General features: G+C 41.1%; 1 protein-coding gene across 1 annotated transcript; it reads right to left on the reverse strand.

Annotated features, from left to right (window-relative positions):
• Positions 1 to 1145: 1145 nt before the first annotated feature.
• Taf13 (TATA-box binding protein associated factor 13) lies at positions 1146 to 11722 on the reverse strand. Its single transcript, XM_051177716.1, has 4 exons — positions 11611 to 11722; positions 10216 to 10294; positions 4946 to 5043; positions 1146 to 2244 (listed from the first exon to the last, which is right to left on the reverse strand). Exons 1-4 carry the CDS (start codon positions 11635 to 11637, stop codon positions 2074 to 2076), a joined length of 375 nt encoding a protein of 124 aa, XP_051033673.1. The 5' UTR covers positions 11638 to 11722; the 3' UTR covers positions 1146 to 2073.
• Positions 11723 to 12191: the final 469 nt, after the last annotated feature.

Here is a 12191-nt window from a genome sequence, read left to right on the forward strand (position 1 = left end):
TCATTAGTAGAAAAGTAGGACATTTAAAATGACTAGGACATTAAAAAAAAATGATGAGACATTGAGTCGGATGGGTTACAAAGACTTTTCTGCATAAGCAGGTAAGTCTGCACTCAGTATAAGTTTTTTAGCGTACTCGTCAGAATAGAGCAGGCCCTGATTAGCAAAAATAGTGACAAGATAGCAGGCCATGGTGGCACATGCCTAGACCTCTATGAGTTCGAGGTCAGCCTGGTCTACATAGTGAACTCCAGGACAACCAGGGATATATAGAGAGACCTTGTCACAACCCCTCTCTAATAATGACAAATATTATTCCTCTGCCATGCTTTTTTCAATTTTAATATCACATCTATTTGTTTTGTGTCTGTCTATGTGGGGTAGAGAAACATGAGCAAACCAAGGCGTGTGTGTAATCAGATATCAACCCAAAGGCAGACATTGGTTCCTCCTTCCACCATGGCACAGGGGATTCCTGGGGATCAAACTCAGGTTGTCAGGATTGGTAGCAAGTCTGTTTACTCAACTGTCATTTCTTTATTTGAATGTAGACTGAAATATCTCTTCAATTGCTTATAATAAATTTTGGTTTATGTATGTAAGTATTCTGTCTGCATGCATGTTTGTATACCACTTGCTTGCCTGCTTCCTGAGAAGGCCAGACGAGAGCACTGGGTCCTCTGTAACTGGAGTTGGATGGTTGTGAGCCATCATGTAAATGCTGGGCATTGAACCTGAATCCCTCTGAAAAAAGTAGCCTATGTAATTTACACCTGAACTATCTCTCCAATCCCTTCCATTGTTTTTTTAAATAAAACAATCAGCCCAGCTATCTCATCATCAACTGAGGTGTAGTATAAAAATAAAATAGAAAAAGGATTTCTGTTATAACAAGATAAAGTAGCTAGGACTATCATATAGTAATAGTAATGGATGCAGTATCATGGGAGGGTATAAATCACCAACTCAGCCACATGACTTTTAATTCCAGCACTCAGGGAGCAGTGGCAGACAGATTTCTGTGAGTTTGAGGCCAGCCTGGTATACAAGGCAAGTTTTAGGACAGACTACACAGAGAAACCCTGTCTCAAAAAAAAAAAAATAATAATAATAATAATAATAATAAATAATCACAAACTCAAGTATTAGTGTGTTAAATTTTTCATTCTTTATTCCTTATCAGCAGAAAACAGGTGGTATTTCCCCAACTACTGATTTAGAGATGTTAAGAAGCACCAGTAAGTTTCACAGAGTAACATTCAGTAATCTCTTTAAATGCAATTTTAACCCTTATTATAAACTAAACAGGATAATTTAATGCAATAAGCTAAATACACACAAAGCCTGCATATCACTAACTACAAAAATGGTTTTGCATGGCCACACATAGGTTTAGTCAACTATACATTTTCACAATGAAAGTACTTACATTGATGTCACTAACACCACCCAAAATACCTGTCCTGACATCAGGTTTATAAGCTTTGCCATCCCTACTACTGAAAGCTATTATTTTTAGAAACTTTACTGTTACCAAGAAGATGACCACTAATACTTAACAAATAGTAGTTTCTCTTAAAAAAAAAAAAAAGTATTCTTTAGAAAATATTAAAATAAATGCTCTATTAAGACAAATAAACATTCTTACAAGAACTAGGTTCCTAAAAGAAATACAAACTAACTAGTTCATTCTCTTTAATAACTTCTCCTGCCACTGTCATAAAAACTTGAAATACAAACACAAGTCTCAACTTTCATAAAGTCAAAAGGATATTTAGATTGCATATTATGCAGCTATGGTAGATAGCTTGGAATACACAAGTCTACTAAATACTACTTTACCTTTTTCAGATGGAACTACACAGCTGGCAATACTTTTAAGTTAGTAGTCATTAAAGCCCAGGAAAGAATTAAATATAGTCAGATAAAGACAGGCAATGAAAGGCTCGAGTTATAAAGCTAAAATTGAAGGCCTCCTTCATTGCATACCTAGCTATCATGATATTACTGTAGACAAGTTATAATGCGTGGTTTCCAAACAAAATATCAAAACTTCAGATATTACAAACGGTGTCAAGATCCATAGTTGGCTTCGTCAAAGGCTTTTCTAGCCCGTTTCAATTCTTCATTCATAGTAAGTAAGTCTTTAACTCTAGCAAACTTCCTTGGGTCCTTTCGAATCAGGAAGACAATATCTTCAACTTGCACTCGACCTTGTCTTCCAATGGACATTGCCTTGTGAGTCTATGACAAGGAAATACACTCATTTTTAAAAGTTAAATATTTCAGCTACTCATTTGTGAGCCATCTGTATGATCATCCCCTTCTCCTTCTCTATTGCATAAGGACATTAAAACCACCAAAGGGAGCTGGATTAGTTAGCTGATACACACCCTCAATCCCAACACAGAGACAGGCAGATCTCTGTGAGTTCAAGGCAGACCTGGTTTATATAAACATTTATATAGCAAATTCCTGGTTTAACAGCAAGTTCCAGGCCAGACAGGATTATATAGTGAGACCCTGCCTCATAAATAAGTAATAGATAAATACCAAAAATAACAAAATCTATCAAAGTTGGAAATACTTCTGTTTTGTTTTGTAATATAAGTAGTTTTTGTTTTGTTGGGGGTGGGCTGGTCTTGTTAAAGGTGTTCTGGAGTGCTAGTGAATAATAACATTAGGGTTTAATAGTGTGGGAGGAAGGGAAGTTTATGGAAACTAATAAGACCGGTCAAGACTGCTTAGGCCTTATAAACCAAAACCTATACTTGAAGACAGAATTGTAACAATTGTTATTGTTGTTTCTGTGGCATGGTCTCACTATATACTTGAAAAATTCACTATGTAGACTAGCCTGGTCCTGAACTCAGGCCCACTTGTCCAACTCCTTACTATTTATCTTTTGAGACAGGGTACCTGTATATAGCCCAGGCTGGTCTCAACTGAGGCCATCCTCCTGCCTCTGTTACAAGTTCTGGGATTATAAACACACGTACCACACTACCTAGCTTTGTTTTGTTCGTTGAGACAAGGCCTTGCTTTGCAGCCGAGGCTGGGCTTGAAACTGGGGTCCTCCTGCTTCAGCCTGTGAATGTTAGCATGCTGCGATTACAACCTCTCATACCTGGCTGTTTTGTTAGTGTTTGGGTATGGTTTTTTGCTTATTGTGGTTTTTTTGTTTATTTGTTTGTTTCATTCTTTCATTTTATTTTACTTTTTGAGAAGGTCTCATTATGTAGCTCTGGATGGTCTAGAACTTGCTATACATAGGCCAGGTTGGATTTTTTTAACTTGTAGTGATACTCCTGTCTGTCTCTGGAATTCTGGGATTGCAGGTATGATTCACTATATCCAACTTTGTCATTTAATATGGTGCTGGGGATGGAACCCAGGGCCTCACAGACATGCTAAGTGCATGATCTACCACCACTACTGTTGCTGTTTCTCCTCAGTGCTGTAACCCAGGGCCTAACACACTAGGCTTGGACCTTGCACCAAGTTCAGCCTCTGCCCTTGCCGAATAATTTTTTTCACTTTTATTCTGTAGTAAGGAAATAATCCAAAATAAAGGATGAGCACTCATAAGAACTACATGCAGCCAAACTCAGTAACCACAACCCTGCTAATATATCCAAAGAAAGGAAAGGAAGAAATCTGTAAAAGTGGTCATTCAAGAGGTTAGACTCAGAGTTGGAGATGTAGCTTGGTGATAGTGCATTTGCCAAGCATTCAAGAGAACAAAACCAACTGTAATATAGAACTTATACAAGAAGGTTATGGTTAATCATAATCAGTATGATAATCAATATGGTAAAGCAGTTTGGAGCTCAGTTTGTAAGTTTGCCTAATATATACATGTATAAAGCCCTGGTTTGATCACCAGCAGTGAATAAATGGGCCTGATGGTACAGCCTGAATTCCCAGCACTCAGGAAGTGGACACAGGAGAGTCAAAACCTTGAGGTTGTCTCTGGGTTCACAGTGAAGCCAGCCTGTCTCAAGGGGGAAGAAATAAAATTCAGATGAAATTTTGTTTTTTTGTTTTTTGAGACAGGGTTTCTCTGTATTGCTTTGGAGCCTCCTAGAACTCGATCTGTAGACCAGGCTGGCCTCAAACTCACAGAGATCTACCTGCCTCTACCTCCCAAGTGCTGGGGTTAATGGTGTGCACGCCACCAATGATGGGCTAAATTCAGATGAATGTATACAGCTACTAAAATAATTAAGATGAAAACACATATTGTAAAACGTTTAAGAGTAAAATGAATGTTATTATGATCACTATTACGGAAAACACTAACTTAATTTTAATTTTTGGTTTTGTTTATCTTTGGAGAGGGTTCCCAAAGATTTAAAAATAAAAGCCCAAGGTATGACATAAACTGTACATACCTTTAAATAAATACTGGAAGGAAAAGAACTTAGGCTGTATGACATTATGACCAATACTTTTTCATTTTATTCAAGGATATCATTTTAACAAATAAAACTCTGAAGCTGGAGAAAATGCTCAGTGCTGTTCTTCCAGAGGATTGGAGTTCAATTCCTAGCACTCACATGGCAGCTCACAACCATCTATCTTTAGTTTCAGGAGACCCAACACCTTCTTCTGGCCTCTGACAACATCAGGAACACACACAGTACAGAGACCTACTTGTAGGCAACACACACACACACACACACACACACACACACACACACACACTGAAATAAATAAGAAAACAAACAAAACTCAGAAGTCTGAAATTCATTTATATAATCTCCATTATTAATGGCAACTTAAATTAGTGGCAATAGAAGCCAGAACTTGCACAAAGTAGGTACTCAGACAGACAGCTTATTTCAAAAGTTTTGGTGTAATTCAAGCTTAGAATTTCAAATCTTCAATTACCTAAAACATTTACAAAAATAAAAGCAAAAGAATGAATACATAACTGTCTTACCATTTCAGTAATGAATTCTATGACAAGGTCTTCAAGAATATCCACTGACTCGGTGTAAGGATTCTGGTCATCCCCAAACCCATACATCATACATCGTACTGTGAAAAGAACAAGAGCTCTGGTTTACTCAGAGACCGACCAATTTCACCAGTACCTTTTCCATACCAGTCCATACCAGTCAGAATTAAACAAAATTATAAACAGTGGTGTAAAAACACAATTTACAGCTTTTTAAACCCAGCAGTCAGGAATCAGAGACAAGGGAATCTGAATTCAGGCCCAGGCTGATCTACATAGTGAGACCATGTCTCAAACAAAATATTACAATGGTCTCCAAGTATGAACTTTGGTATAAAAACGTCTCAGCAGTCCTACTATTTACTACCAGTCCTACCAGTCTTACTATTTAGCCTCCATAAACCTCCCTCCAAGCTACTGAACCCTAATATTACCATTTACCTGATCTCTACCACCCATTCACTAGCCCCCCCCCCAAAACACCGTTAAATGTAGTAAGGACAGGGCTAGGGATAGCTGGGCCCCTCTCTCTCTCTTTCCCCCACCACCCTTTTTTCCTCCCCCTCCCTTCCTTTCCTTTTCTTTCTTTTTTTTCTTACGCTCTGGCTATCCTAGAACTCACTTTATTTACCAGGCTGGCCTCAGACTCACAGACATCCACCTGCCTCTGCCTCCTGAGTGCTGCAATTAAAGTCATGCACCAGCACACCTGGCCTGAAAGATTAGCCTTTCCTGCAAGTGATGTGGGAATATGGGAAGCGGTGGGACACTGGAAAGGAGAAGGCAAAAGGTCCCCAACATTACCATAGGGGAAGGGCGTGAGAGAAAATGCTCCATTAACTTCTTATAAGAAACAGGCTAAAGCTGGTTGTGGTGGTATAGGCCTTTAATCCTAACATTCGGGAGGCAGAGGCAGGAGGATCTCTGAGGTAGAGGCCAGCCTGGTCTATAACATGAGCTCTAGGACAACCAGGGCTACACAGAGATTCCCTGTCTCAAAAAAGTCAAACAAGAAAAAAAGAAACAGGCTGAAGCCCAGAATACAGAAAAGAGAAGAAAAGTCTAATTCAGAGTAATAAAAATAACTGCAAATAGTTATTTAGTATATCCTATAGGCCAGATAGCTTTTAAAGGCTTTTCATATGTAATTCATTTAATTCTTACACAGGCCTCTAATTTAGACACTATCGGTATCCCCATTCTATGAGTGGGAAAACTAAGGCGCTAAGGACACACAGGTAGTTAAAGGGTGAACCTTAAGTATGACCCCAGTTGATCTGAACCACAGCAGTAATGCTCTTCTTTGTAGCTAAGAGCAAACAAGACTCATGTGCTCAACCTGTGGTTGACATATTCCAATTAACTTTGCAGACAGGCTTCACACATTAGCTGTACATATACATTCTCTAGGAAGAACTGAAATTTTTGTCAGGTTTTCAAAGGGTATGCAGGGCTGAAGAGATGGCCCAGCGGTTAAGAGCACTGGCTGCTCTTCCAGAGGTCTGAGTTCAATTCCCAGCATCCAAATGGCAGCTCATGAGCCAATGCTCTCTTTTGGTGTGTGTACATACATACATACATAATACATACATATATACATACAATACATAAGGAAAAGGGGTATGCAAATGCTGTCAGAGCTGGAGTGTCTTCTATCTTTGGATAGATTTGGAAAGGATCTCACTTGCCTGTACACCACCATGTTCTGTTTTATTTTGTCTGTGACAGGATCTCACTATGTAGGTCAGCCTGGCTCAGAAGTCTCAATCCTCCTGCTTCTACTTCCTAAGTGTCAGGGTTATTTTATCTTGATCTCAGTAGTGACCAAAAGTATACATACATAAATCTGACTGGGTTGTTCTCTTAGGGCACGCCCAATTTACTGTATGCAAGTTTTATATTTTTTAAAGAGGAAGTTGAAGGGCTGGAAAGATGCCTCTGTGGATAAAGATACATGCTGTGCAATCCTGATGGCCTAAGTTCAAGCCCTGGAACCCATGTAAAGGTGGAAGGAGAGAATCAACTTCACAAAGTTGTCTACTGCTCTCCTAATGCATCATGGAACATGCACATCCACACATATACTAATGAACATAAATAATAATGATAATAATGATGATGATGATAATACTAGTAATAAATGAAGACTTAAAAAGACAGTAGGCGGGTGTGGTGGTGCAAGCCTGTAATCCCAGCACTTGGGAGGATTTCTGCAAGTTCAAGGCCAGTCTGGTCTACAAAGTGAGTTCCAGGACAGCCAGGGCTGTTACAACAGAGAAACCCTGTTTCAAAAAAACAAAAATAAATAAATAAGTAAAATAATATATAGAATTAAAATAAAATAAATAAAGGACAGAGTCTCATTATGTAGTTCTGGCTGACCTGGAACTCACTAAGTAGACCAGAATAGCTTTCCTTAGTGCTGGGATTAAAGGCAAGCAGCACCATGACCAACTATATTTTTTTAAGGAACTTAGAATATACTTCAAGGAAAAAAAAAAAGAAGTACATTAATACATTCCTTTTACAGTATTTACAGTATTTTTATTTTAAATATCTAATTAACTATTTGGAAGGGGCTGGAGAGTGTCACTCCATGTAGCCCAGGCTGGCCTCAAATTCATAAATCCTCTCACCTCAATCTCCTGAGTATTGGAATTAAAGATATGTATCATATATTCAGCCTTAAAATAATTCTTACTTAAAAGCAAAAACCGGCAGAGCCAACAAAGAGGAGAAATGAAAGGGGTGACCTGGAAGCCAGCCTGGAGTACAGTTATCCTTTGAGTTCAAAAGGCCAAGAGACTTCAGGTCCCAACACAGAAGGAAGAAAACAGAGAAGTCAATATTCTCTGTTTCTTTTTTAACTCTATTTTTAAAACTTGCCTTTTTAAGAGTCAATTTTAGGCTTATAGGTGAGTCATAAAAATAGGAGAGTTTCCATATGCTAATATCTCACTTCCAATTATAACATTTATATAACAAATATTCATCAAAAGACATTCAACAAGATCTGACTAGGATTCTCTTTAAGTGTTGAGTTCTTGAAAGACAGGGAAGAGCTAAGGAGTTGTCACTGAGGTGTGACAAGTAAGTAGAGTGGAGTCTGGGTTCAAGGCCCAGGGAGTATAGCTCAGTGGTAAGGGAACATGTGGTAAGGGCCTAGCACATGTGAATTCAGGTGGGGGTTGGGTGAAAGCAAGGAATCTGAACAGAAAATGGACCTAAGTAGAAAAATAAGTACAATGTATATACATGTACGTACACACACACACACACACATACACACACACACACACACACCAACAATCAATAAAAAATGAGGCCATGGGGCTGGAGGGATAGCTCAGCTGTTAAAGGCTAGGTTTACAACCAAAAAATGAGGCTATGAATTTGAAAAAGCAAGGAGGGGTCTATGGGAGGGTTTGGAAGGAGGCAAGGGAAAGGAAAATTATGTAATTACAATTTCTTAAAACATGGCCCAGGGTGATGGCTCAGCCCGTAAGAGCACCTGCTGCCAAGCCTGAGGACCTGAACTCCCTCCCTGGAACCCACATGGAGAGAATCATGGAGGCAAGAGGGACAGCAGTTTAAGACCAAGAGCCTGTCTGAAAAACAGCAAAAATAAGATACACGAAGACTTGAAGATTCTATTCAGCCAATTCGAGAAGCCTGTGAGGACTCCAAATTTTTGTCACAAAGGTAAAGCAGTTGAAACTGAACTAAAGGTTCGAATACCACTTCTAGACTGCTTTGGTGTAAGGATCCTTTTCCTTAGGGACGTAGAATAGCAAGTGGTCAGACTTAAACAACAAATGAAGACACTGGAAAGGATTTTGTTCTTGTTTGAGACAGGATCTCACATAGCACAAGCTGGCTTCAAACTATTTAGCTGAGGATAACCCTGAACTCCAAATCCACCCGTTCCTACCCCTCCCAAGAGCTGGGATTGTAGGTGTGTGCAACCATGTGTGGCTGGAAAAGGATTTAGACAGCTGAAGGCAGATCTTGCAGTTTCAAGAATTTTTAGATACTTATGCATTCAGGCATTCATAAATCTATATTGCTGTACTTCTCAATGTTCAGGCCATGGACCATGGGCATGGAGATGGAGAGTACATTCTCTTGGCGTCATTCAGGAGTTAGTATGGGCCATGACAAGGAGAACAGCCAACCTCACTGCTGCCCCAAAGGGCCTAACTTGTCTGCTGAAGGAGTAAGAAGGCCAGCACATCATAATCTCCGTGCCACTATTAGTACTGCACACTTTACCACCTTCTTACCCCGTTCACTGCCTTAGTCCAAAGCCTCAATTTACATCATTGAAAGGTACACACAAGAGGAATACAACTTCAGTTACACAATGAGTACAAGACTTGTCTAGGATACAAGAGACACTGCTAAAAACAAAACAAAGGGAAAAACAGCAACAAACAAACACAAACAGAAAAAGGGTGGTGGTGGTGCTCAGGATGTGTCTCAGTTAATATAGAGTGCCAGCCCAACACACACAAAGCCCTAGGTTTAACCCTCAGCAAGACATAAACTGGGAATCATGGCACAAGCCTCTAAGTCTAGCACCAGGGAAGTAGAGCAGGAGGACCAGGGGTTCAAAGTCATACTCATCCACATAGCAAGTTTGGAGCCATCCTGGGATACAAAAATCACTGCCTCAGCTGGGTGATGGTGTGACACATCTTTAATCCCAGCACTCAGCAGGCAAAGACAGACAGAGTTCTAAGGCCAGCATGGTCCACAGATCAAGTTCCAGGACAGCCAGAGCCACACAGAGAAATCTGTCTCAAAAAAACAAAAGAAAAAAAAAACAAAAGAAAAATAAAAACCGGACCCCCACCAAAAAAAAAAAAAAAAAAAAAAAAAAAAAGGCAATGATGATCACACCCATCATTTTATGTGCCATACACAGTGTTAGCACACATGATTCAGGAAACAGTTATGCTGAACACAGGGGTACAACACCTGTAATCCCAGCACTTCAGTGCCTAAGGCAGGAGGATACCACCAATCCAAAGCTAGCTTGGGCTACACAGTGAGGGGCTCCAGAGAAGCCAGCACTATACAGAGACTGTCTTTTAAAAACACAAGCAAAACAACAATAAAATCAGACAACTTCATAGGCAAGTTTGAGAACACCGTCCCTACAGGCAAACATATGAAGAACAATAAATCTACGTTAAAAGGACATGTTCAAGCTTTCACCTTCTATAACAAAAGCATTGCAAAGCACTTACATTCTTTGGAGAAAAGTCTCTTTCTTTTCCCCTGTCCACCTTCTGCTCCTCCCCCAATTTCTTCATTTTCCTCTTCAAACTAGAAATTTGAAAACACACAAAGACAAGTCAAACGACTGTACTGGATTTGATATTCCACTGAGTTCTGCTCTCATGTGTGCAGTGAATTGAGTCCAGGAGCTCAGATCCTAAACAGGTGCGCAGCCACTGAACTGTAGTTCTCACCTTGCTTTGTTTGTTTGCTTGTTTGTATTTGAAAGATGCTAGTTTGGTGTATTGTGTGTGCCTACATTGACCATTTGCCTGCTGGTGACCACAGGGGCCAAAATTGGGTGTTCAGTCCACTGGAGCTGTAGTTACAGGTGACTGGGTTGCCAGATGTGACAGTAAGTGCTCTTAACCACTAACGTTATCTCTCTAGACTTTTGTTTTGTTTTGAGACAAAGTCTCACTGTGTACTTGTCTGCCTGGAACGAAGAGGTCCACTTGCCCCTGCCTCCTGAGTGCTGGAATTAAAGGTGTGCACCACCATGCCGAGCGAGTGGCCTTTTCTCATTAGTGATAAACTAAACTGAACAGCACAACATCACGAAAACTTAGCCTCAAAGGGTTCTTAAGACCTAGTCCACTTCTCAGGTCATGAAGGAAGCCTTCTATTATGGCCCCTAACAACCCTGCAACTATGTGGGTAAAAGTTCTAATGACCTAAGCCGGGCAGTGGTGGCACACGCCTTTAATCCCAGCACTCGGGAGGTGGAGGCAGAGGCAGGCGGACCTCTGAGTTCGAGGCCAGCCTGATCTACTGAGCGAGTTCTAGGACAAGCTCCAAAGCCACAGAGAAACCCTGTTTTAAAAACCAAAACCAAACCAAAAAAAAAAAAAAAAAAAAGTTCTAATGACCTCGGCTTCTGGGTTTTGCTTTCAGCCAACTAAGTTGTCATACTGCTAGGCAATGCTACAGTAAAATACCTGATAACTCAGTTGTCATCGGAACCAACATTTACCCAGAACCTAGCAATAAGGGGCTAAAAACTCCCTAAGAGGGCCTGATCCTATCTCATGACAAGAAAACCCATGGCTGAAGCCAAAGAACTTCCTCAGAGAAAAAGCAGAGTTTGGACTTGAAGCTTCCTGACTTTGAGTCCATCGTTTCTGCGCTACCTTCACAAGCTCTGTTAGCAGCTGGGCATTAGCTTGATCTCCCATAACCCGCTAGGTGTCTCCAAAGTGTCTGGCGGATCCAGAGCTAAGGGAGCCCCTTCCTACTCTTCCTTCCCGTCCTGCCCCACGACCTAGGTAAACGCGAGGAGGAGGAGGACACTGCGGAGTCCCCCAGCTCTCGGCTGGATTCCCTACGGAACGCGAGGACACGGGCTGTGACAGGCGCTCACTCACGGTGGGGTCTTCCTCCTCATCTGCCATCCTAGCTGCTCGCCAGCCTTGTGAGCGCCGCCCCGGCCGCCGCCGGCTTTTATAACATCCGGCGCGTCACTTCCGGCCTGGCGGGCGCTGCGTCTGCACGATGGCGCTCTTTATCCGCACAGCCCGGCTTCCAGACTGGCTGAAGAACAGAGGCGCGCTCTTAGGCGTGGAATCCTGAAGAAGGAATGGAAACATCAGCGCCGAGAGGCTGCACTGCGGAGGTGCACGCTTTGCATCCCGGCCCCAGGGAGGCAGAGGAAGAGCCATCTGTGTGAGCTACCGAGTGAGTGACAGGACAAGCTCCAAAGCTACTATCTCGGAAAAAACAAAACAAAACAAAGAAGCTATCCTGGACTCAGGAGGGTGAGGCAAGAGAGCCTCGAGTTCGAGAGCAGCCTAGGCTACATGAGTCCACGTCTCAGAAAACATGTATGATTTGTACATACACATGGAGGTTTATAAATAAATGCCTGTAATTGTAGCTCCAGGAGGGGAAATGATGGATTTTACCTTCCAGATCTAATGCACTCAAGTACACAAGCCACACAGTCAGA

The sequence above is a fragment of the Phodopus roborovskii genome, unplaced genomic scaffold, assembly GCF_943737965.1.
Source record: "Phodopus roborovskii unplaced genomic scaffold, PHOROB, whole genome shotgun sequence".
Classification (NCBI taxonomy): Eukaryota; Metazoa; Chordata; class Mammalia; order Rodentia; family Cricetidae; genus Phodopus; species Phodopus roborovskii.